The 27,544-nt window shown below is 40.4% G+C and overlaps 1 protein-coding gene across 8 annotated transcripts in view; it reads right to left on the bottom strand.

The window, feature by feature from the left end:
• Positions 1-7,018: 7,018 nt before the first annotated feature.
• Positions 7,019-27,544, bottom strand: part of DSE (dermatan sulfate epimerase) — an 82,036-nt gene continuing 61,510 nt past the window's right edge. For 3 of the 8 annotated variants that reach the window (XM_034669010.1, XM_034669012.1, XM_019804721.2), the window contains 4 exons: positions 19,382-19,635; positions 15,503-15,742; positions 11,728-11,935; positions 7,019-9,668 (listed from right to left, as the gene is read on the bottom strand). In XM_034669010.1, coding sequence (XP_034524901.1) covers positions 7,907-9,668; positions 11,728-11,935; positions 15,503-15,742; positions 19,382-19,635 — 2,464 coding nt within the window. In that variant the 3' untranslated portion in view covers positions 7,019-7,906. Of the gene's footprint in view, positions 9,669-11,727; positions 11,936-12,044; positions 13,797-15,502; positions 15,743-19,253; positions 19,636-27,544 lie in introns of those variants that run through there. The other 5 variants (XM_034669013.1, XM_034669011.1, XM_034669014.1 and 2 more) reach the window with 5 other exon arrangements.

Raw genomic sequence — 27,544 nt, 5'->3', positions numbered from 1 at the left:
GTTCATTGTACGGGCGGGAGCGCTCTGTGTTAAGGTCTTCTGAGACTGCGGTCCGTCTGGGCTCCATTCATGTATTTGGTCGGTTTGCCAAGTGTTTTTTTTGGTTTGTTTTTGTTTTTTTAAGATTTTATTTATTTATTTATCTGAAAGAGAGAGCACAAGCAGCGGAGCGGCAGGCAGAGGGAGAGGGAGGCAGAGGGAGAGGGAGGTTCCCCACTGAGCAGGGAGCCTGATGCTGGAGTCGATCTCAGGACCCTGGGATCATGACCTGAGCCAAAGGCAGACATTTAACCAACTGAGCCACCCAGATGCCCCTCGTCAGGCGTTTTTTGAATACCATGTATGTGCCAGGCACTGTGCGAGGGTCGTGTACATACAATGAGCGGGAGGCCCAATCCCTGCCCTCAGGGAGTGTAGTCTAGTGGGGAAGTCAGAGTAGTGATTTTTATGTTCTCTTTATGTCTTCCAAGACAGTATTTGATAACAGTAATGTTGTGAGTTGTTATTGCGACTTATATTTCAACTTTGATGAAAAGTTCTGTGAATTCATCTTTCAAAATAATCACGTTTTCCTTTTCTCAGTCCTTTTGTACCAGGAACAGAGCTTTAAATAATACAGTGCTCCAAGAATTGTCCTCAGAACTCTAATAAATGGCACAGATCCATCCTTATGTCATTAAAACAAATTCCTTAGAGAGGGGGGGTAAGGAGTTAAGAAATCAAGATTATCTGCATGGGAAGGCAATAAATTTCTTTTATTTTACTTGCTGTCTCTTATCCTGGACAAAATTAAAAAGTGGTAAACAACACATGCTGAAAAGTGAAAAGTAGAGAAGACTGACAAGATATTCCTTTCAAGAGAAAGGTAGTTCCTGTTATTATACTTTCTTTGAAAAAAAAATGAAGGTGACTAAACCACTGGGAACTTTTTTTGTTCAGAAAATAATTCCTAAATACATACTAAAATCACTTCTCATTGTTTAATTTGGAAAGTGCAGGCTAACTGAAATCTTTTTAGCAGCTCTTACCTTAAGAAAATCCCCCTTAAACCAAAGCCTCAAAGGCCCATTCCAAATCATTAACATTTCCTTTGGCACCCACCAGTAAAATCAACTGATCCTTCCAGGACAAAGATTGCCCTATAACTAACTTCTAGAGGCAGCTGGAGGAGCAAGCAGCACCTTTATTCTTCCCATTTAAAAGGCACTTCAACTGCCTGAGTTAATCAAAATGCCCATACCATTGCCATTATTTTTTAAAAATTAAATGAAAAAATTAAGGGGGAAAAAGGGACACCCTCTCTAGCACTGTCTACCTTTTTAGTCTTGTTTTCCACCATCCTCCATTATACACCCTCTACTCCAGCCACACGAATCTATGTGGAGTCTCTGAAACAGGCAGACTGAAAATAGAAATGGCAGGAAGACTTGGACAATTTCCAAAGTTTATTAAGGGACAGTCAGGGGTATTGGGGCAGACGCATGGCAGGCAACTGTGCTCTTCTATAGTAAATGGGGTTCAGAGACACATACATCCCGAGGGTAGTTGACCTATATGCTTCCACAAAATATACATCCCTTTGGTCACATCTTTTGCCTGCGAGCTGGGCCTTAAATATTCTCTCTCTAGACTTAGTTTTGGAGCTGATTATGTCCTACCTATGGAAGGAGATAGACTATGGAAATAGCTTCCTATCTCTTCCCCGTTGGGTCCACCCTCTATGTTGAAGCTAAACTTGTCTTTCTAAAATGCAAATCTGGGGCCGCCTGGGTGGCTCAATCAGTAAGCGTCCGCCTTCAGCTCAGGTCATGATTTCAGGGGTCTGGGATCAAGCCCCAGGCTCCCTGCTCAGTGGGGAGCCTGCTTTTCCCTCTCCCTCTGCTGCTTGTGCTCTCTCACTCTCTGTCAAATACATACATTTTAAGAAATAAAATAAATAAAATGCAAATCTGATTATTTAAAAAAGAAAATCCTTCAATGGCTCTGCACTGCCTGCAGTGATTTCCAACTAGCGGGAAACCTCCCTCTAGAGTGAGTGTATGGGAAGTGGGGGCATATCAGCGCCACCTCAAAGATTTTTCAAAATCACACACACACACACACACACACACACACACACACACACACATACAGGTGTGCGCCATCATCACCTCCCCTTTTTCAAGTCCTTTTAGCCACCCCATCCACATATCCCACCTGGTGAAAATCAAGGCCGTGTTGGCTCAGTGATGAGCACTGTTTGCCCCCCTCAGTTATGCTGAAGCACGAACAAGGCTGAGGAGCCCTCACTGCAGAATAAAATCCAAATTCCTTAACAAGTCATACAGAGTTCCTTTAATATTCTCCTGGCTTTCCACTCCAGTCTCGTCTTCAACCACTCTCTGTTTCGTGCCCTATGAGCCAATCACACCAATCTGGGTGAATTCTTGAACGAGACTTGGTTTTTCATACTTCCGTTTCTTTCTGCTTCCGTTCATCCAGGATGCAATTCTCCCCTTACAGTGATTTTCCAGTGATTTTCCGCTTAACCTTTAAGAAGACACCAACAACTATATCTTCAGCCAGAGCCCATTCCTGGATTCTAGGACCAATCGGGTGTTTAGAAAATATGCAAGCTCCTGGACTCACCTCCCCCTAGTTATTCCTCCTAAAGCCGGCCACATCTCAGTTATCTGCAACTCCATTCTTCCAGCTGACTTCTCACCTCAAAATTCAAGTCTTTGCTACAACCGATGGGTGCATGTGTGATCAGCTCTCGTTTCCCACCATCCTCCCCTCTCCTGCTCTGCTCCAGCCACACTGGCCTCCTATTCCTGAAACACACCAAACACATACTGAAAAAAGACAGATGAATGGTAACTAAAGAGGAGGCTGAGATCCAACTCAGCAAGAGAATAGGGTTGTCATCAACGGGAACAAGCCAGTTTGCTCTGCGCAACTGCAGCAAGGCTCAGGAATTGGCAGCAGTTACCTCTGACAGGCGGAATGCAGCTGGAAATGGAATGGGGGACCATGGCAAGCAGAGAGCACGTGGACTTCAGAAGATGAGGCTTTGACTCCCTGGAGAGACTGAGAAGAGCGATCCTGGATTAAAGACACAGCATGGCTGAGAGTGAAGATGCTGTACTTAATCAGAGGGTAAGGGAGACTCTAGCTCCCTTCCTCCATGACTCTGAACACATGTGCATTTAGGCCTTCTAAGTACTTCCCTCAACAGCGTCCCTCCACTGACGTCACCAGGAAAGAGAATGAAGACTTTCTCTGGTTACAGTTGCTCTGTCCAGGAGAAAACGCAGTAACATTTGGGAAGTCATGGAGCCATGCCTTCACATTTCTGAGGAAAAGTTATTTCCAACCTACACTTGTTGGTTAAGTGATAGATCAAGTGAAGGAGAGAAGAAACATTTTTTTTCCAGACATGCAAAGGGGTAAGATATTTACTGCTCATTCATTCTTCCTCAGAAATCTCAGGGGAAAGGAAGGAAAGAAGGAAAGGAAAGGAATGGGAAAGAAGAAAGGAAAGGAAAGGAAAGGAAAGGAAAGGAAAGGAAAGGAAAGGAAAGGAAAGGAAAGGAAAGAGGAAAGGAAAGGAAAGGAAGTCTGTCTATCTCAGGGAGGATATGCTCCGCCAAAAAGGAAGCATGGGGTTCAGGAAACAGAAGATTACCCAGCAAAAGGCATAGGGAATCCTCAGAATGATGGAGAAAGGAGATCTGAGGACAACCAACATAGAAGGACGGCTGGCCCCAAGAACGAGAAGAATGGCCTGATTACATAGAGGTGATTGAACAGAGTGAGGAGATTCCCACGCATATTGGAAAAGTTTGGGGAGAAAGTGAAATCGCTTGACAACTAAGCAAATGAGAAAAAGAAATAGTCATTAACTTTGGGGAAACCAAAGTTCTACACGAAAGGAAGTAAGACAGTACTCTACAAGGCTAACCGGCGAGTCCCGTTTACCATAGTTATAGCATGTAAATACCGAATACTGATATAACCAAAACTACGGTACTGTGTTGGAAGGTTAGGGGTGAATGAAACAGGTGTGAAGAGGGGGGAGATGGACTAGAGAGCTAAATCCTCTTCTTCCCTGGTAAGAAGTTTTAGACCTTATTATAAACAAGGACATCATGGACACAACAGCTAAGGCAATCAGAAATTGGTTACTTCTGGGAAGCACGAATCTAGAGTGAGAAAGGAGTGGACAGAAAATGTTTAAAAGTACAAGCCTTTTAGCACTATTTTACTTTTCAATGATGTATATTTATAACTTAGGGAAAAAATCCAAAATCAACAAAGAAACCCCCAAAACAAAGAGAGGGAAACTATGCAGCCAAGAAGAGCAAGAAAGTCCTAATGCAACTTGGACCTTATTCTTCACATGGTGATGTGCCTTGTTTAACAGAGTTTGAACCTATTAAAAGAGAATGACCAAAAATTAAATGTTTAGACAATGTAGTGGATTGCATGATTTCTCGGCCATTTCCTGAGGAATGTCAGTAGCTGATTGGCGTTATAGCGTAAAGCAGCAGGTATCTAGCCGAAACACTGCTGGAGACGTATGTTATCTTTGCCAGTGAGCTAAACAAGCTGCAGAAACTGACCTCTTCTCAACATGGACCTAAAGACAGGAGAGTCTAGCTGAGGGGCGTTGCCAACAGAAAGGAAATGAGCACAGGAATAAGCACGGACAGGAAGTGGGCAAGAGGAAAGTCCCCCTTGCTGGAGCCTGTTTCCCTCCTTGCAGATTTTGGAGACCCGACCAGCTCATCTCAAGTTCCTTTTTTAGCACTAAAGTTCAAGTTAGACCTTCACACGCACCACCCTAACCCCTTTTATTTCCTCAGTGAATAATCTATGGCATAGATGACCATATGTCCTAGTGTTTCCAGAACAGTCTTGGTTTCTATCTGTTGTTTGCTCCTCCTCTCTCAAAAGTGCCTAGTTTAGATGATAAATTACATGGTCCTTCTACCCATGATCATACTCATTTTAGTCTTGTTTTATATTTCTAAGGAAAAACATGAATTTACTTTTTAACTTACATCATTTCACAACTTGCTTTCTCTGAAAAATTTGTGAAGAAATCTCGAATTCCTTTGTGGGTGGTTTGTGAACTATCAACAATTCTTTTTAAAACAGAATAAACCATGATGCACATTTTTCTTTTTAAAAAACATTCCGTGGCCATCACATTCTATTACTATTAAACTTAGAATATTTGCTACTTCTTTAAAATCATGACTAAAATATTTGTGGAAGAATTAATATCCCAGGCGATACATTTGAATTATTAAAACAGTCCCAGAATAAGGACTTCTGCCTGACTTTATTAACAATTCTAACAATGATCTCAAAAGAATGTTCGCAGCAGATGCTATGTTTCATCCATCATTGTGGCTGTTTATAAGCTAATCAGTTACCAACCAGGGAATGTGTCCTCTCCACTGCACAGATAAGCTATGTATGCTAATAATTCCCAAACTTTATTTAAGACTAGGACTAAGAGTCCTACCAATCCCCTGAACAGCAGCTTACATGTTATTCAGTGAACTTGAAACACTCCTTTCATTGGGAGCAGCACTGAAATAGATTCTATAATTGATTACTCCGTTTGCAAGGGAGATTTAACATTGCTCGGTTTTCTGGAAGATACAAAGAGTTCCTTAGTTGTATTCAAATATGCACTACCCCTGATATAAAACATGTCTCATTATAAAGAGCAGTGATTCCTTTCAGCATTTTTTTTTAACCACTTGAGTCACTGCCTGTGGAAATTTCTTTTTAAGTGAAATATGAGGTCTAATTAGAAGGAAAAAAACCCCATTTAATCAATTTTGTTTCAAAGATGCAGGATTACCATACTTTTAAAAATTACTTAAAGAATGAACTAATGTGTTCGATTGGAGCATGCTATGATGACTAATTTACGGTTTGCCCTGACCTAATGGAAACAAAGGGAAAGCTGGATTTGGTGCTCGCTTGCGCTTTTTATCCGTATTAGAAAGTACGCCTTGAGTTTTTGGATCTGAGATCAGGTTCGCTTGGTAGCCTCAAAGAGCAATTTTTCCTTTTTTTCAAAATTTGCTTTTGATCATTTCAGACAATTCACCCTTTGGAATGAGAAAGAGAAGAGAGGAATGTTGAATGAGGTTAAGTAAACGGAGAATCTGTCACATAAAGCAAGTTTAAATCCCAGTAACAGCATCCATGCAGGACAAACGGAAGCATTCTTCTTTTGAAAACATTATTCTTTTAAACAGTGTGTAATGACATCCTCCCTAGAGACTTCCTCCACGAAAGAAGAAAAACCACTTCCTCAGAAGTCATCTTCTACATGCCAAGTGTAATGAATGAAGTCAAAACTTGTGTTTTCTTTATGTAAGAAGGTTCAGGATTAGAACTGCAAAAAGGTGCTTGTTCCTAAGGGTTTCTCCTGTATCCCTGTTTTCTGTTGCATACTGGTATTTCCATGAACAGAAAGGACAAGGAAAAAGAAAAGATTGCCATTATGACTTCAGACCGACAAATCAGTGAATGTGTCCTTACTGTAAACTTTGAGCCAAGGGTATTTTCTGTTTTCAAGGAAGCAATCTGCCAGACTCACCTACATAGAATGTAGAATGTAAGATAATTTACTTTTAAGTTCCCTGTAACTAGATCACTTTCCTACGCTGAAATCTAACCTATGGGACACGTTCCCAGCACTCTCTGCTCCTGTTAACACCAGAAAACTTGATTGACAATAACTGGCGATTTTATGTTTTTAATTACTTAAATATCAGAAATTGTGTTTTGTTTTCAATGTTTTAAATATGTCTAGGCCATACTCTGGTTTCTCTTCAGATCGTATAAAATATGTCTAGGCCACAAAAAGCTAAATAAGCAGAGAAATTACTTCTTTCAATTCAAACACTATAATTAACAAGTCCAAATAAAGACTTCTCTTCAAGGATTTCAAACTTGTTGCATAAGTGTTTAATGTAATGGAACAAAGAAGGAAGACGCTACAGATAAATCATAATTATGATGTTTATTTAGCAAAATAAACTTAAAGTTTTCTATTAAAAAAACATAAGAATAATATTCAAATTTTACCTTCCCCATCTTCTTTGGTATTGAAATCAACATTTCGGATATAAAATATTTTATTTTGAAGTTGAGCCACTGGGTCTACAACAGTTTTCCATATAAGAAAAAGAGAAAATCAAGTTACCCCTAATTGTCTTATTTATTGAACAACCAATGGATGCATTATGTGTGTGCAGAGACCAACATCGTCAAGGAAATATTCATTCACAGATATGTGTTTTTCTACTGAAAATGTATTTTAAATTTTTAATGGTCGTCTGCCATCATTTTATTGTGTTGTCTGAATAGGAATCCAATATGGAGATCCTGCTTTTTTTAAACTAATGAACTACTCTCCAAGGAAGTTAACACCACCATACCAGGACTTAATAATACTTATTTTTCAATATGACTACACCACTAAAAAGATTTTTCTGAACTTCTTAGAACAGTGTGCTTCAGTCTTTTCCATAAAATAGTATTTGGAAATTGCTAATAGCATTAAATTAATATTAATAAAACCCAAATCTATCTAAATCTTTTTCTTAAAACCAGACTTGTTTCTTTTAAGAGTAATATTATATGGACTGCTAAATTAGCCAAGCCAAATACTTCCAGAAACACCATGGGACAACCAAGCCACTCTTATTCCTCTGATAAATCTTTGCCTTTCCAATTCTGATTTCTCCATATCCCTGCTTTGTGTGAAGATATGTTCCCCTTAATTTGTTAAAAGGAATCTGAGATAAAAAGTCCAGTAACAAACTAGGGCTAGTTTTGTTTTTGCATAGACTCTTGTGACCACACAACGATCACATAATGGATAGCTTTAGTGCTAACACTGTGACTGGGAACACGAAGAGTACAACCACAATAAAATACAGCTATCTATTAGAAGGACTGCGTAAAGACATCTTTGGCCATGACGGCTCTGGGCCCTCTGGAAATAAGTCAGTTGCATTGCCAGCATGACAAAGAAAATAGCAATGTTCAGGATCAGGAACAGTCTGGTATAGGAAGACGACAGTACCGGGGCTCTGCTGTGAGTTGTCGTCATCATCCGGGCCTGTCCAAAGCGGCCTTTCAGGGAGCCACCGTTTTTGTGTTTCTCATAGGTCACATCTGCAAAATCTAAAAGGTCTTTCATTTCTTCGTCTTCATCGATGGGCAGTTCTTTCTGTGCCAGAATCTGAGCTTTCTGTCGAATCTTTTTTTCATTGACTTCGATCTGTGCAAAAATATCGGGGACGGCGTCCACAAATTTATAGCGTTTGCCTACCCTTCGGTTTTTCTTTGACTTGCTCTGCTGCTGCTGCTGCTGCTGCGATATGGCAAAAATCCTGTCGATGGCCTCCTCCGTCTGCCTCTTGTCCGAGAACCTCAGCAGGCGCTCGGCGGTCTTCCTGAAGCTGGCCGTGTTCCGGACCCGGGACAGGATCTGCTTCTCCAGCAGCTGGAACACTGGCTTAAAATGCTGCAGGTTCCGTTCCACGAGCGCGGCGTAGTCCTTCACCTCCGGCACCGACGTGCTCCTGATGGCCGAACTCCGGTCGAAGAGGATCTTCTGCCGATCGGCAACGACCTGCGCCAAGGCCGACTGCCCGGCGCTCTCTCCCGTCCAAAGGTAGGCGGCGTAGGCGTGCCGGCTGGTGGCGATGAACACGTCCAGCTGCTGCGGGTCTCCGTGGATGCTGAAGCTCTGGACGTCCACAGACGGCCCGATGAACAGGTACGCCGTCCTGGTGATGGGGCTGCGGAGGTGCACGGTCACGTTCACGTAGTTGGTCCCGTTGTAGGGATAGCCCCGAGGGTACGTCACGGAGGCAAAGGTGGCTTTCTGGCTGTAGCCGGTATCATCCATCCAGTACATCTTGTAGAGGCCGTCCCGCTGCCTGATGAAAGCGCCGTGGACCCCGTCCACCACCGTCTCCTCGAAGGGAACGTCCACGTTGTGGAAGAAGCTCGCGGCGGTCTCCAGCGGGCTCTCGGCCCCCAGGTGGATCTGGTCCACGACGAGCAGCAGTTGGGGGTGCAGCAGGAGGAGGTTTCTCTGGACGTTCTTGAGGTTCAGCCGCGGGTTGTAAGCCCCCACGCCCTCGCCACGGATGAACACCACGCCGTTTTTCTCCACCGCGGCCACCACTCGGCCCTGACAGCTGGCTGCCAGGTCTTGCTTGTACTTCGACCATTTCGAAGAGCAGTCTTCCGTGACCTGACCCTCCCAGGGAGAAAAGCAGCTCTTGGACACCGCTGGCGAAAACATCAAAACGTTGTTGAAGAAGGTGTACTTCGGCCCGTAGAGAGCCTCCGTGATGAAAGGTACCCCATTGGGAGCAAAGGTAAACGAGTTCTGGTCAGGATGCTCATGCCCTGCGTTAAAATTTCGCCACCCTTTGATCCAGTCTTTGTATTTGCTTCTGTGGACAATGTCGTATATCGCACGGCCCCCGAGTTTTCCCGACTTGAAGGAGAGAAAAGATCTATTGATTTCTGCAGGCAGGGCACTTCCGTAAGTCACGACACCCCAGTCTTCAAAATAATGCAGTGTGGGGGTGCCGAAATCCGGGGGAGGGACAGACTTCAAGCTGGCATCATACCTGAAAGGATTCATTTTTCAAAATTAAATGGTTTTCTGGTGGAACTTAAAATAACCCATCAGAACCGTGATGCCACTTCATAATGTGGCTGGAGGAAACAACACAGATGCTACCCAGAGTGATGGCAGTGGCTTCTGGGGGAGGGACATTTTTGGAAACACCCGTGGATGAGCTTGCACGGGGGAACGCCCTTAGCGAAGGGGAGACGAGTCGATCTTCAAAACCTGTGATCCTTGGGGTTGCGCCTGCTAATCGCTCCAGGGACCTTCTTCACTGAATGGCTTCAGAGCTTCCCTCCGGAGGACAGAATTACACTTCTACACTTCTAGTCCAGGGGCTTCTATTCTAGAGCACCCCGTGTTAGGATCTAGACTCTAACAAGCCTCCGGTTCTAAGAAAGTACTGTTCTGTGATAACTGATACAATTGAAAGTTTGTTAGAGTATACCCTCTAAAAAAATAAAATTTAAGAGTTGAACTTTACGTATTAGATAAAATTTACTGCCAATACCACATCTAAGAATATAAATGGAGGAAATTCAAGAAACTATTAATACTGGGAGATTTATAATTGTGGCTACCACTGCCTACCAAGAGCCACTGGTTTTGTGTTAATCTGCAGATGATGTCATGGATTTTGGACAAAAAATGGCCTCTCATTTTTATTTATGGCAAATGGATTATCCAGTTAAAACAATAATTAACATTAAACTTCCAGTGTTAAGAACACAGGTTTCTGAGTCAGAGAGGGCCCCCTAAAGTAATCATAAACGTGATTATTTGCTTTTGATGATTTGAGATATTGTATCTGACAGGTTTGCATGATTCCCTGCTCAACGGAAGAAAGGCAGGCCTGTACTATTAGCTCTTAGGTACTTTTCCCTAAAAAGAACCGATCACCTATGGTGAATCTTACTGGTGTTTGGTTTTGGCTGTTTAAGTCTGTTGTTCTAGAGTCTCAGGCCACCAGAAACTGTGTCTCTACTTAGGTCTAGTTAATAATGTTGGCTTAATTACTGTGATTTAACAAATCTAGACACAAGATGAATTGGCCATACTTCTTTGATTTGGGTCAGTCTGCATATTCCTATAAATAACAGATTTTGAACCAAGTTAGACTTAGCATTAATCTGACTCCTGTGGTCAGTTTTGTAGAACTCTCCTGGTTGTTTATTTGGGATAAGTGAAATCACTATTAAATAATTACTTCACACCCCTAAAACAGGAATGGTTACCTATTAATATATCTACTTCATCTGTGACAATAGTTTTTTAAATTGCTGGTTAAATTATCACCAGTTATAACTTCATTAATATTTTCCCTCTTAATTGTTTAAACTAAAAAAAAAAAAAAAAAAAATACTGAAGGAAGCAAATCAGACCAAAGCAGCTTGTTTTGGAATTGAATACACGTTTCAATAGCTTGAAAAGACATCAAGGATTAATGATTAACCAGTTCCCTGTAATTTTTATTTCAATTTACTGGATGCCAACAATATACTTGGCAGTACTTTAAAAAGGAGACCCTGGCTTCTCTTTCTGGGCTTAAAAGATTAGGGCAGAAAAAATTACATGGTTCTTTTATTATCAAAGTGAAACTGTCAAATACTGTCAAACACTTTTAAACAGTTTTGGAAATTCAGTAACAGCTTTGCTAGTAGATTATAATGCTCCATTTACTAAAACAAAACATTTTTCTACCTTTATTTATTAATTTCTTTGGTGTGATTGTCAGAGTAACCCAGTCTAAATTTTGTGGGGTTTCTCTTTATATGATTTAAAAAATGATGGAAAACAAAACATGCCCATCTATGAAACAGTGTGAGCCCAGGACATCTCTAACACAAGAAAACCAAAAACTGCCAACAGTCATGAGATCCTACACGTAAGGAAATGTTTCTAGCAGAGTATCCAACCCTGCGACAGGAACCGAAGCTAAGCTAGTGTATGAAGAAGGGGTTACAAAGTGCTTTCTGTCGTTTTTCTTTTTAAAAGCAGAAATCTAGCACCCTGTAGCCCTGGGTACAATTTCTTTTTAAAGGCAGCCCAACGTGTCCTACCAGAGAAATTCTGTGTGAAGAGTACACCAGCGCTGCCCTTTGGATGGTGTGCCCGGACCTTCGGTCACACGGTTCCTCCTGATCTGGTCAGCCAGCCAGTTTCCACTGCCATTCCGCATGACAAATTTATCCAGGAACACTAATTGGCTTTCTGGACCATAAAACCAGTTGTAATTTGAGTCTGCAATGGCCACAGTTCTCTGAAACCCTGGGGAAAGAAGTTTGACAGAATGAAGATACATTTAAAACTGCATGCTCCCATAAAGACCTAAACAATGATTTTCAATCCTGCTTGCAAATTAGAATCGATTGTGTACCTTGGATTAAAAAAAACCAAAAGCACGATGCCCCGCCTCACCCCAGACCAGTTAATGAGACCTCTGAAGGTCCTTCCACAAATCTTGTGTGCAAGTTTGTATTTGCTATGTGGCAACTTATCACTGGTAACGGGTGTCACAATTCTTAATACTTCTGTATACTGCCCACCTTCCTCATTTTCCAGTGTCCATGCTATGTGTCATTGTATCTGCAGAGACACATAGCTCTCCTCTGGAGCACGGTGAGCTCCTCAACCTGGACTGAGCACTAGCTCTCTTACCAACCCATTCCCCATTCTACACCAAGATGATGACATAAGGTGCTTCCATTTGGTATCCAGTAAAGTGGAAGTTATAAGGCTTAAGGGAGACACTGCATTTCTATAGGAAGAAAACTTTTTTTCCCCCCAAGATTTTATTTATTTATTTGAAAGAGCATGAGCAGAAGCAGGGGGAGCAGGAGAAGGAGAAGCAGCCTCCCCACTGAGCAAGGAGGCTGATGTGGGACTCGATCCCAGGCCCCGGGATCATGATCTGAGCTGAAGGCAGATGCTTAACTGACTGAGCCACCCAGACGCCCCCATACAGGAAGAAAACTTAATTCCCAAAGAAGATCCTGCTAATGTGTACTGCTGGAAGTTAAATTAAGAAAATGCAAAAATTGTACAGGAATAGATCAGCAAAACAAAAGCCGGTAAGACTGGATATGCTCCAGGTGTTCTTGAAAAAGAATGGGAGACAACTCTGGGCCAGACAGGAATAATCATTACTAGAATAGCCACTGTAGAGGGGGGGACAAGAAAAGAGAGGTTGTTGAGAACAGATTGAATTTTAATACACAATCCCTTCCAAAATGATACCATGATCAAATCTATGTAATTTACAGCTAGTGTTTTTGCTTCTACCAGTTTAGTAAATGCTATTCCAAGTCAATTTTATGATAAAATGTGATTTTCTGAATCTTCTAGTAATCTATGAATTCCCTGAAAGCTGATAGGTTTTATTTCTCTTTGGATCCCCTGCCTGGTACAGTGCCTGGCACATAGATGTTCAATAATGGTTTGGTGGATTGATTGACATAAATACATGAATCCTCCCCTTAGAGGTGTTCATCCTATCTTTCCCAGTTTAGGACACAGTCACAGACACAGCTCTCAGCAGTGATGTGGCTGGCTGGTCAGATCAAATTACAAAGCACTGAGACCTCTTCAAGGTCCCTGGCTTTAGATGGCCTTCGTTTATCAAGATAAACTACAAAACAGGCCTCTCCTGCATAGCTAAGAATAAGCACTAAAACAATAGGGTTCTGAAAGTTAATTCTCAACTAAATTTTAAGAACCTTATGGTTTCTTTTTGCCTGCAGTGTTTTTGGTTAACTAATCCAATAACGGAGATTCTATTCAGTCCATGTGTATACAACCAGAGCAAAAAGATTTAAAGATTGGATTCCTTACTGTAGATCTAGAATTCCCATCTAAAAATTACATTTTACTGGGGGAAAAAAAAACCCTATCCTTTTTTTCTTCTCAAATTTTTATTTAAATTTTAGTTAGTTAATCTACAGTGAAATATTTCAGGAGAATTCAGTGAATCATTGCTTACATACAACACTCAGTGCTCATCACAGCAAGTGCCCTCCTTAATACCCATCACCCATCCAGCTCATACCCAGCCCCGACCTCTCTCCATCAACCCTGTTTGTTCCCTGTCTTTCAGAGTCTCTTATGACTTGTTTCCCTCTCTCTCCACCCCCCCGCCCACCATAAGTTCATCTCTTCTGTTTCTTAAATTCCACATGAGTGACATACACGGTATTTGTCTTTCTCTGATTGGCTTATTTCACTTAGCATCATACACTCCAGCTCCATCCATGTTGTTGCAAATGGAAAGACTTCATTTTTGATGACTGAGTAATATTCCATTGTATATATATACCACCTCTTCTTTATCTGTTCATCAGTCAATGGACATTTGGGCTCTTTCCATAGTTTGGCTATTGTTGATCACACTGCTATAAATATCAGGATGCCTGCACCCCTTAGAATCTGTGTTTTTGTATTTGTTGGGTAACTACCTGGTAGCGCAATTGCTAAATCATAGGGTAGTTCTATTTTTAACTTTTTGAGGAACCTTCATACTGTCCTCTAGAGTGGCTGCAACAGCTTGCATTCCCACCAACAGTGCAAGAGGTTTCCCCTTTCTCCACATTCTCGTCAACACCTGTTGTTTCTTGTGTTGTTAATTTTAGCCATTCTGACAGGTATGAGGTGATATACTTTTGTATTTCCCTGATGATGAGTGATGTTTTCATGTGTCTGCTAGCCATCTGGATGTCTTCTTTGGAAAAATGCCTATTCGTATCTTCTCCCCCATTTCTCAGCTGGATTATTTGTTTTTTGGGTGTTAAAAAAAAAAAATCCCCATCCTGATGAAAATCTACCTTCTAAACTTTTTCTAACATCTTAATCCTGTTTAGAAATAAGGAGAGTTACAAGGCAGCCCTAGAAATGAAAGTGTTCTAGGGGGGCCTGGGTGGCGCAGTTGTTAAGCGTCTGTCTTCGGCTCAGGGAGTGATCCCGGCCTTATGGGATCGAGCCCCACATCAGGCTCCTCCGCTATGAGCCTGCTTCTTCCTCTCCCACTTGCCCTGCTTGTGTTCCCTCTCTTGCTGGCTGTCTCTATCTCTGTCAAATAAACAAATAAATAAATCTTTAAAAAAAAAAGAAATTAAAGTGTTCTTAAATCATATATATATTTTTTGGAGCTAGTTTTCTTAGAAGGCTGACCTACAATGGCAACGAGCAATTAGAAGTTTTGTAACAATTTTTTGATTTTTTATATTTTATGTTATTTATTTCAGTAAACTAAAGAAAATATTTAAGCTCCAATAAATATATAGGTATAGTCTTTCATTTTGAATACCTATATAGTAGGAAATAAAAACTAAAAACTATAAAACAAAAGAGGATCAATTTGGGATTGCATGTAAAGGAAAATTAACATGTAACCATAATGTTTATATTTTGTTAAGATTCATGAAAAGGAAATGTTATTTTTCCAGATGAATTAGAAACATATAAAGTTATTAGTTTGTTTTGTAAGCTATTTCAAATATACAAAAAATAAACAGAATAATAATTTGAAAATTAAAAAAAAAGATTCATGAAAAGGAACCTGTATATGTTCCCAAGCTTTACATCTACAAAAATAAAAGTACTGTGGGGGCTACGAATTATATTTGATCCATGATGCTCTGAGCTTTATAGTACACAAATCACAAATCCTCACAATAACTTCCCAAAAGTTCTGGTTATATGTAACTCCTGAATTCCTATAAAAAATCCCTTTATTCTCAATATGACTCAGACCCCACATTCCTTTTCCTAGTCTAGCCCATTTTCATAATCAGAAAAAACTATCATAGTTAATGTTTTCCCATTTCTGATTCATCACTATACCTGGTAGGATGGTTCTATACATAAATGCAAAGTGTTGTTTAAGCCATGGGTGGCCAAAGTGGTTGATGTCAAAGTGCCTCTGAACGAGAAACATGTACTGGAAGAGTGATCTAGTGGTGTAGCTGCCGTAGGCAACGCCTTCGTACAGGGAACCGTCAGTCACCTCTCGGAGCAAGACCAGAGACTTCTCCATGATGGTCAGAACTTGTTTGGTCCATAAGTAGGCTTCTTGAAGATACCCTGAAGAATGAGAACACATGGAAACAAGGACTATGGTTGTAATGAAGCATAAACAAAACTATGGCCAAATAAAATCCTCTGAGTTATCCGACTACAGTACAAATAGCACTTTGTAGAACTCCCACTTATCAACATTATAAATAACATTGTTAATCCAGGCTTGTGTTGGGTTCATGATACAAATTAAAAAGTTCTCGAATACAAGTCATTTACTAACTAAAGGAAGATCAACCTTGAAATGAGTATCAGTTTCCAATATTTAATAAATTTGAAACCCCATCACATCTAAGATCACAAACTGCACATAACTTTATGTCTACAAGAAAAGATTTGTATATTAAGAATTTTATTCAATTTTTCTAAAAACTACTACTTGAAAATATTTTTGAAGCTTCTCACTTCATAAAACTTGCACCATTATTTCATAGGATTTTTAATAAGCTGCAAATACTATAACGGCTAAGCAGAAAGTCATTAGAAGACAATCTCTCATCCTTTTTGTGCCTTTAGATTCCATAGGATCTCAAAAGGCAGCACAGTGGGTGAGAGACACCACGGAAGTGACAATCCGATGGTGAAAAATATCACCTGGGAGTCCCGAATCTACCACAAATGAGCTAAAATTTTGTTCAAGCACTTCAGCGTGCCACATTTTTCTACTTCCGCAACTGAAAATTAAAGGCCTTAAAATTTTTATGAAATACTTTTGACACAAAAATGCTAGCTTCCTACAATTCTTGCAAGACTAGCACTTAGATAACAATCACAACTCGCGTTTCTAAAACATTCGTAATTTACACAGCACCGAACACAATCTTATTTAATCCTTTTACCAATTCAAGTAGGCATTATTACTCCAAAATCACAGAAAGCTTGACTTGTTCAAGACCTCTGACACATCACTAAAAATGAACAGAACTTTGATCTGAACCTAGGTCTTAAAATTTCAGTTTTGTTTTGTTTGCTTATATTTAAAACATACAACCACTGAGGATGAAATTAAGCTCATTGCCTCCTGATGTGGACGGAGTCTTGTTGCTTTGCTCCCACAGACGTGTGTGATCGCCAGCACTGAGCACTACCACGGCCTACCACGTGTGCTGGGTGTGAGGGCTTCCGGGGGCCCTGGGACCACAGATCCCAGCCTAAATCCAAGGTGCCAGGCTCCTGGAGGCAGCACTGTTCTCAGGCTCTGCTTGCAGAGGTGACTGTGAATTGTACCCTGTCTCTTCCTATCCAGCCATACACCTGCCAGGCCAGTCTCCTGGAGGGTTTTTAGTTTCTCTTCTGTAATCATTAGGATTTAGTTCTAGTCATCTTCATCTTTCTCTTCTCTGTATTTTCCATCTCTAACCAGACTCCACTGTGATATTTAAAATCAGGCCTGCTACCTACTGTTCCCCAATACCACATGACCTGGCTTTTCCTTATTTTTTCCCCTACAACAATCCTGTTTGGGAGATATGAGGCAATGTCTACCTTTGTGAACTACAAATCGGTCAATTTGAGGCACCGATACTGTTATTTTATTTTTGTTTAAGTTAGTTAACATACAGGGCAATATTGGTTTTAGGAGTTGATATTGTTATTGATGCTATGCCCTGTGCTTTTCCACCGTCCACGCACCTTGTCTGGAATGTCCTTCATTATTTTCACTTATCCAGATCCTATCTATATTTCAAAGTTCTATGAACCTTCTCAAACTCGCCTAAAGAATGCTGTTTTCCTGAATTCAAACTTAATACACTCGACTGAAACTTAACCATAGCTTCAGGACACCTCTTACTTCATTCTCTGGTGCTATGGTAACTACTGCGTATTCATTTAAACATTTCACACCTGTCTTCCTTCCACCTGAATTGTAAACTGCTTATGTGTGATCGTGTGGTCCCTGTGCACCGAGCCTTAGACGGAGTTAGCAGAACAGAGAGAACATTTTAGTTCTCCCCCTTTTGAGATGTTATGCGAGTCCCAGTAGGAACTACTGGTGCACTCAGCTAGCCTAGTATCTGTGAGGCTGGTCTGGAGAACGTGGGATTGCCGAAACGCCCGTGAGGCGTCTCCCGAAGGTGGTGAGTAGGCCAAGAAAGCCCGGACTGCGAGCCCGATCGTTAACTGCGATGCGCAGGGCCGGAGAGTTCACCTCTTCTTTTGTCCAGTCGTCTTATAAATGCGTACACTGCCGACGTGGGGGTTCTGGCACACCCCCTCCCTGAGCAATCCATAACTGCAGTCAGAAAATAAACGCACATACAAACTCCTGCGAGAGGAGAACTACACATTTTGATCCAACTCGAACCGGCATTTTCGATGTCTGCAGGGTATCTGGAGCAATCTAACCTCCCACGGAGAACAAAGAAATCAGCTCTACTCCTGCTACTAAGTAACTACACATTTATACAAAGAACTAAGACTCTACTAGGCGAAAACCTAGGCTAAAACCCAAGGTCCGGGCTGAGAGCTAGCTTGTCCTGGGGTCCTTCCACCACTTCATGAGGATGTCTTTTCACAGGCCTTGGGATTTATTTATCAATAGTCTGAAGATCTGCATTTTGATCTTTTATTTCTTTTAATGGTTTTTGCATTTTGATCTTTTCTATCTTGTTTGTTTTTGTGAGAGTAGGGGGCAAAGGGAGCCAAGATGAAACTTGGCCCTCTTAAAGCTTTCCTTAAACTACTATAAATTGAATCTCTACTCTAAGAGAGGCAACAAAACATAGCGGAAAGAGAGTGAACTTTGAGTCTGACCAGAACTGGGTCCAAATCCCAGCTACCTTATATGGCTGATGTGACAAATAAAATAGGGACAAGGATTAACACATGCCATGTGCTCAGTTAATATTAGTTTCTTTTCCTCTAAGATGAATTAAAAGTGATGGCTGGTTGATAAGACAAGGGAGAAAGCTGGACTTGAAGAAATCTGATGCTGGATAATCTACAAAATGCATACTAATTCTTGTGGGGGAAGCAGTCAAGAGTTCTGTCAGACTTGACAGCTCCAAGTATATGTTTAATATCCTGACAATTCACTGTGGTCTTAGGGCTGCTTCTCTTAAATACAGTCTAATTTAATCATGTATAGACTTTCTCAGATGTTGTAATTAAGTCAGAATTACAAGAACAGAGAAAATGTAGTATCAGCAATTATGTAATCCATTAAGGCAAAGTAGCTATGCGATCCATAAGTCACTTCCAAATTTGACCTAAATGGTTGTTTTAAGTCCTTAGAGGAAAAAAAAATAGTGTTGTAATGACAGACATCTGTGTGCAAAGAGCATTCATTTCAAATAATAAACCACCTGTTAAGCTTTTAAAAACTCCATTTACCCAGGATGGCTGTGTTCACTGTCAAAAGTCTCTGGGGAAATGAATATTCCCCACTGACCGTGTGCTGTAAGGATATGGCTTCGGGCAATCAAAAGCCTTACTTCAACAACCTGTAGGTTAATATAAGCAGCAGAAATGAGGAAGGGACGTCTCTCAGCGGTCTAAGAGATGCCCTGGGTATTACCTCATCTCACGCGCTCAGCTAGGATCCAAGTATGAACATGTACTAAGGCAGGTATAAAAGCGTCCTGCTCGCAGGGCAGCCATGACTGACGCTGGCTTGGCCGTTCCCTCGGCTGTGTCCACACGCACCTTGATTCATCAGAACCAGGCTTCCCGTGAGCAAGGCCATGCAGTTGGTGGGCTGGTGATTGTGCAGGTACTGAAATCCCCATCCTCTCCTGTATGACGTTTCGTACATATATCCCGAGACGTTGGCGATCACTTCAAGAAACTTCTCCTGTTGTGTCTTGCTCAAGTAGTTGTACAAGAAGTCGTAGGCGGTGGCAAAACCAACCAGGGAGTGAGCAAGCGGGACTTCATCCCAAGGAGCGTCTTTCACCAGCCTGCAGAGGAAAATCAGCCACGTGAATGAGGGCAAAGTCCCACAGCGTTCATCACACTCTTCGAGTGTCTGTTTCTCAGAGAGAAAGGGCACAACTGAAGATACAATCCAAGAGGTTTAACGCCTCAGAATTAGCCGCCTTCCACATTAGACACAAGCGTGAAGTTTGTCTCATGGGAAAACTAGAGTGAATGCTGTTCTCTCTCAGGTTTCTGGCAACATCAAGATGTTGAGAATTTTTCTTTTGACTTCTACTCCTGAGGAGAGCTAGGAGACTATGTTCAAATAGATCTAAAGCACATAACATGTAGTGGCAGGGCGGCATTCTCCGGCGTATCCATCTGACTAGTCCTCACCCCTCCCCTTCCACATAGGAAGAGGGTCTCCGTTCTGTTCTTATGGCTGCCTTGGCAAACCAGTGGAACACATATAGCCCATCTTATTTCCCGCAGGCTGGTCAAGGTGCAGGAATCCTGGCCTGTAGTGTACGACCTCTCAATTTGGACAGACCCACTTGGTCAAGGCCATGACGAGGAGGGTGGCTAAAAATCTGGTGTGAGTGAAATGAGCTGATTCTAACTCATTTTTTTTTAAGATTTTATTTATTTATTCGACAGAGATAGAGACAGGCAGAGAGAGGGGGAACACAAGCAGGGGGAGTGGGAGAGGAAGGAGCAGGCTCCCAGCAGAGGAGCCTGCTGCGGGGCTTGATCCCAGGACCCTGGGATCACACCCTGAGCCGAAGGCAGACACCCAAGGACTGAGCCACCCAGGCGCCCCCTAACTTAGATTTCTACATCTTGTTCTTTCTTTAAGGTCCTTTGCGTATCTTTCAGAGAAGTGTAAAAGCTGACCTGTGAAGTACGAAACCATCATTTTCCAGGAAGCCCAAGTTTCTGCTTGGCTGGCTACATTATTCAGCAAGTGGTTTTACAGTTTGTGGCCTGCATTATACAGGAAGCTTAGAAGGGATCTTTCACAATCACAATTCTATGGCACTATCTAGAAAACCCTCCCCATGTGCTCAAGCGTATCTGAGTAATCTCTAGGGCAGGGACACCAATGAAGAGTGTGCTGTACAGATGGGAGGTATAAGAAAACTCAATTAGGGATTAAATGAAGGCTTAATATTTCTATGTCATGAACCTCCTGACCTCTTGGCAATCTGGTGAAGCCTCAGCCTCTTTCTCAATGCTTTAAATTCATAAGATTGAATACGAAGGGACATAAGGAAATCCGTTACTTTGACATGTAGCTATCAATACAGATTTTTAAAAAAATTGTGATCTCTGTCCTTTATTATGGCACTAAAAAACAAGATTTAATAGCAGAGATAGTAACTACTAAAATTTGTAAGTAGTGATGAGCATAAGCAATAGTTTCTATGACAACTATAACGGGATATGAAAATATCTAGGATATCTACCTATGACAAAGCTACAAGTTCTCCCAGCATCACTATGGGGGTTACCTATGTTCATGATTTGGAAGAAAGGCTAAATTTCAGTTAGAGTCAATGAAAATTAAGATGCAGTATTTCTCCCATACAAACCCCATAGATCCCAGGACAAGCATACTTAACAATGTCCTGAGAGACCACCTCCTCTAGACTATATTCTTCCTTTAGGAGTTTTATATGAAGGATGTGATCTTAGTGATGCCTTCTGTGGTCACCCGGCAGAATTTCAACACCGCTCCCCAAAAGACAGTATCTCATTTCCCTTTCTTACTTTTTTGTTCTCTTAGTGTTTGTGTGTGTACAGGTATATGTATCCTCTACTAGATTTTAAGTTCTACAAGTGCACAGTTGACTTTTTTTCTCTATTTCACCCCCTATTGGATCGCTAATCCTACAACAGTGTCTGACACATAGTAGATGCTCAGTAAACATTTTTGGAAAGCAAGAAAAAAAATGAAGGAACCGGCCTATAAAACTAGGCCACACTATTACAGTGAATCTATGATCATCATGAAATCAGGTATTTGGAGGAATCTCTTGATACTTAATAATAATTTCCGTGTTTGGTTAGCTGTGGTGATATGGCCTGAAGCTAAAATAACTAAGGTTGATGAGTTTTTTAACTGTTTGGTCACAGACAAGGCCACGTTGCCAGTCAGCTTGCTAGTGTGGACTGGTCATAAATAGACTATAAGGAGTGTGAATTCATTCCCCACTTCTAGGGAAAAAAACAACTTCTCCTGCAAGCTCACTGCCAGGGAGTTAGGAACACAATCTTCAGTGACTCCTGGTGGTTGGTGAGCCAAGCAGAGAAAATCTGAGTCATTTGCTTCCCAGCCTGTGTCTTTGTGCCATGTCACGACGCATCTACAAATGACAGCATTAACCTAACCATGGCAGAGCTGACATCATGAACCGGTACCATCTGCCCAACTCGGACACATCTGATTAACCGTGAACTTATTTTTTTTTTTAACCAGTGAACTTATTTTTATACATCAAAGAACATTTATTATAATTCTCATCCCTCAGGAAGTATTACTATGTGATTTCTGTGAAAATCTCCAAGCTCCCCCAGTTTCCAATTCAATAAAGTGCTAGTACGCCAATTAAAAAAAAAAAGCTTATACCATGAGGCTCATCACTGTATCATTACGAAGTCTGACCTGTAATAGTTACGTTTCTAAAAGGTTATCTAAGTCCTTTACCAAAACAATCTGACCCAGCCATAGATACTAAGTGCAGTGATGGAAGACAGCATATTTTATGGTCATGGAAACAAAAGGAAATTTGCTTCTAGCTCATGGAGGGCAGCAAAGAAACTATTTGAATCAATGTGATCCTGACTACTGGTTAATAAATCTACTGGAAAAGCTGGTTGAATGGGTTAATCATTAAAAAAAAGATACAGATATTAATTTATGAATTTTATTTCCTTAAAATACCTATATGTATAAACATTCACCAATCTTTTGAAGGTGAGCTAAAAGCCTTTTCTTTAAAAGTGGGTCTACAGATCAGTTCATTGTTCTTTCCTGCAAAGAACACACATAACACATCATCACAATTTCAAGCCTAGTTTCTCTAAAAGATAGGAATTAAAGATACTTGTGAAGGAATGTAGAATCCTTCCAGATTTTTGTTTTTCCTTAAACTTTTAAAAAATCTCATCCACACTAACTTATGACAGCAATCTTTTACAATAAGTCATTCTAAAGCATTTAAGTTAGTTTTAGAAACATACATTTAGAAAACATACATTTTTCTTTTTGAACTCACATTTATTCTATTTACATATTATTAAAATTATATAATTACAAGTATTAATGAAATTGGCATAAACTTGTTTGAGAACAAATACAACTGATATTTGCAAAAGCACATTATTCTACTAGTGGGAACAGAGATGAATGGACCTAGCAAAGGGCAGCCAACTGGCCTTGACATTCAGCATTCTACGAGAGTTGCTGCCAGATTACACAAGCGAGGGAGGTGAATTTCACTGGCAAGTCAGTTAAGAGGAGGGTTAGGAAAATTTTTACTGTAGTCCTCTTTTTATAACCTAAGCCTTCTCCCCTGAAGAGTCATAAAGTAAGGTCCATGGACCCCTGGGGTCTCTGAGACTCTTTGAGGGAATCCTCAAGTAAAAATTATTTTCCTAATAATATAAAGATGTTATATGTTGACATTTGCACGGATGATGCCACAGCACTAACAGGTTAAAAATGCTGGCACCTTAGCAAGAATCCAGGCAGGGGCACCGAACTCTAGCAATCCTTGTGTGATTCCTCATGCGGCCATGCACTCTAAGTTACCAAAACAAAGAAAAAAAACCAGTTTCACTTAAGGATATCCTTGGTAAAGTGGTAAAATGATAATTTTATAAAATCTCAACCCTTTGAGTAGCTCTCTCTCCCATATTCTGGGTGATGAAATGGGAAGTATGTATAAAAAACACAGTGGATGCCCAAGTGTAGGAACTGTCACGACGATGAAAAGAAATTGTGCATTAAGAGCTGAAATGGTTCCTTTTTTTCCCCATGAAACATCATTTTTATGTGCGAGAATGATGAGCTGACAAATTCTAGTTATTTAGACTTAGGTATTTAAGTGGAAGTTTTCTTGAAAATGAACAAGGAAGCCTGCCAGTTTAAAGAAAATTGAAAACCTTTGCTGCCCATGACAAAATTTGAGCTTCTTAAAGAGAAAATAACAATTTTAGAAACTTGTCTCTGCTGCCATGTGGAGTTTACCAATACTTACAAATTTTTCTGATGAGGTCAGTGATAACAAATGTGATTTATTTTTATATTGTAGTACTAAATACATCAACACTTGGAAGACTGGAATAACTCAGCAAACAAACATTCAAAATAAAAAAGGCATGATATTACAAAACCATACACCGATAAAAGATCCACTATAAGTGCAAAATATACCAATGGATTTTTCTGCCACTTAAAAGATAACATGGTTTCAGATTCCACACGGAAACTAATTTCTATGATCCAGAGTCCATAGAAAATTAACTTTTATGGAACTACCACTTCTCAAGTTCTAGTATAGTATTAAAGAATATGCAAGAGCACCTGGGTGGCTCAGTCAATTAAGCATCTGCCTTCAGCTCAGGTCATGATCCTGGAGTCCTGGGATCGAGCCCCACATCTGCTTCTCCCTCTGCCCCTCCCCTCCACCCGTGCTCTCTCTCTCTCTCAAATAAATACATAAAATCTTAAAAAAAAAAAAAAAAGAGTATTCAGGGGCACCTGGGTGGCTCAGTCGTTAAGCATCTGCCTTCCGCCCAGGGCGTGATCCCAGAGTCCTGGGATCAAGTCCCGCATCAGGCTCCTCCGCTGGGAGCCTGCTTTTTTCTCTCCCACACCCCCTGCTTGTGTTCCCTCTCTCGCTGGCTGTCTCTCTCTTTCTGTCAAATAAATAAATAAAATCTTTAAAAAAAAAAAGAGTATTCATAACTATCTGAAAAGATTCTTAAAATACTGTCCTTTACAATCACATATTGATATGACACAGCTGTATTTTCTTCATATAAGTCAACCAAAACACCACACTGCAACAGACCGAATATAACAGACAGGCGAAATGTAAAACAATGACCTCCTTCACACTAAGTACTTTGTTTTAAAAAATACAGTTATTTCTTCCTAAAAATATGTTATTTATTGTTAATATGAAATGGACTTTTCACCCTAAAGGAAAAAAAGAAATGGACTTTTCCAATGAACGTATACATATTTTAAATATTTCTGGCTTTCATTTTTAATATGATAAATATTGATATTTAACTATCAATACAGTCCAGACAAGCAAAATCCTTTGATGTCTTCATTACTTTTTTAAGAATGTAAGAGTTCTGACTCCAAAAAGTTTAAAAAGTGCTGCCCAGAATACTTTCAAAGATGAGTTTAAGTGAATCTATGTGACACAGAATGATGTGAACACGAAAATGATTAATTGCCTAAATTCGGGGGTATGGTGTCAGTGGGGAAAGGCACAGGCCTTATCAAGATGTGCTGCTTCCATGAATCATGCTGTTAAAGGAAGAAAAGAGGCATAAAAATCTTTCCAAAATGTAATAGCTTCATTGATTCAAATTTTTTTTTTAGTCTTTTTTTTTTTTTTATAAAGATTTTATTTATTTATTTGACAGAGATAGAGACAGCCAGCGAGAGAGGGAACACAAGCAGGGGGAGTGGGAGAGGAAGAAGCAGGCTCATAGCAGAGGAGCCTGATGTGGGGCTCGATCCCGTAACGCCGGGATCACGCCCTGAGCTGAAGGCAGACGCCCAACCGCTGTGCCACCCAGGCGCCCCCAAATTTTTATACCAGCTTTATATGAACAGACTGCCTCCATTATCATAAATGCCTTTGGAACTATCTATTATCTATAGAGTACAACAGGCAATCTAAATCTCTATTACTTAAAATTGGACAGCTTCCTTGATTTAAAAAAACTGATAAAAAGAAGTCTAATAATAATGTTGGCATCTATTTTTATTTGTATAGATTTAAAAATGATCAAATAATTATATTTAAATTTTTTCATATGGTTTTAATAGGTATGTAGTCTTTAGAAAATAACCATCTGTGAAAAGATTAACATTTAGGATTACAAGGTTCACAGAATACTCTTGACATAATCTTGTTTAACTTTTTATATATTTATTTCATTTACACAAATACTGTTAAAGTAAATATGTGGAATAACAGAAGCTCGGTATCTAAAATCTAAGAGAGGTCAAGAAATCACTGATATGTATTTAAATGAATCAATAGCATACAAAAAATAAATACTAGAAACAATGGGGCAACTCGTAATGCCCTTTATAATGTTATTATGGCTAGGAGTCCTGTTTCCTAGCACTTTTTACAGCCTAACAATTTTATGGCAGGCTTTTCTGTATGATCATGATTTGATCCTTGGTATAGGCAACTTTATGTACTTTTATATTTAAATGAAGCTCTACTGTTTAACCTTTACAAAAAGCAGAACTCAAACAATCCTTTTTCTCATTGTGAGACAACATAGTTTTATAAGCCCATAACATATTTACTTAGTACACTCAGGAAGTAGAAGATTCATGTTACAAAATCTGGTTTATTTTAGACAATAGATATTTATATCAATATGAATGTAAGAGAAAACGAAAGAAGGCCAGAGCAGTAGCAACTCCACTTTCGCCAGCCTCACTTGTATACAAGCCACACCTCTGCCCTTGGTCACACCACCCAAATACGCCAAAATAAGGGCGAGTCTATCTTAAAACATAAATTAGTCTATTCATTCTAAAAGTGTCCTGAAGACAGTAATCTGATAGAAAGTTATTCAATTTTCGACCAAACGTCTTTGTGTGTTGGAAGCAACTTCCAATACGTTAGGAGAGTCCTGTATTACCACTGTTTTTAAAAACATGACTAATGGCAGTTGTGATTCATCTTTTTTCCCCTCTGTAAGTTAAACATGAAAACTAACCATGAATGCTAAATGTCAGTAATATGTTAAATTTTGTAAGTTATTCCCGTATAATTTAGCCAAAGGAAGTGGATTTCTAAGCTGTGTGGCCTTGCCTCTGAAGCACCTTGGGGCCTTGACAGTGACTTGCCAAGAAGAGCAGAGTAAGTCTGGAAATTAGAGAGACTTGATACAGGGACCTCCGAGTGGGTGGCCAGGTATCCAAGGGGTACATTCAGCTAAATTCTGGCCTGGCTGGGTGTCCATATTCCAAGCGTTTGATCAGGTGGCTAAGGGTGGCATTTGCATCATCAAGCAAAATTCACCGTTTAAAGCTGGGAGGAAAGAGAGAAGTTGTATTTCATATTAAGTAAGCACATAGTATGTGCCAAGCCCTTTATATACTTTATTTCATCTAATCCTCAAAACTCGTATTAGGTTATTACATGCCCATTTTACAAACTGTAAAACTGGTATTTAGATAGGAAAATTCCATGTTTAAGATCACAAAGTTAAGTTAAATGATGGAGCCAAGAATGGAATCCAAGACTATCTGAATCTAGAATTGTTTTACTTGTTGCTGGTGAAGGAAAGCACAGTGCTTTCAAAGAAAGTCACCAAGTTTGCAATAGAACCCAGCCAGAAGAAAGTGATAGAGTTAGCAGACCTACCAAGAACCAGGCAGAAAGGCACTTGTGCAGAATACAATCCAGGGTTCCAAGCCCAGCCATGTCCATGACACCAAGGGACATACAAGGCAAGAAATGTGAGAAAAGAGACAGACATTAGAAGAAGAGATACCATGACTCTGTGTTCATACGGTTGCTCAAGATCCACTCAAGGAACATGAGACACCCATCATACAGAATGCCTGGAACAACTCTTCCTCTCCCCACAGATGCCTGCTCAGCCTGGGGCTCCTAATGTACTACTCCAGATATAGTTGGTACAGGGGCTAGTGGGCTTGAATTTGCACACTCA

Source organism: Ailuropoda melanoleuca, chromosome 10 (genome assembly GCF_002007445.2).
Source record: "Ailuropoda melanoleuca isolate Jingjing chromosome 10, ASM200744v2, whole genome shotgun sequence".
NCBI classification, from domain to species: domain Eukaryota; kingdom Metazoa; phylum Chordata; class Mammalia; order Carnivora; family Ursidae; genus Ailuropoda; species Ailuropoda melanoleuca.
The sequence above is the reverse complement of the archived record's forward strand: the minus strand, read 5'-3'. Positions and strand labels throughout refer to the sequence as shown.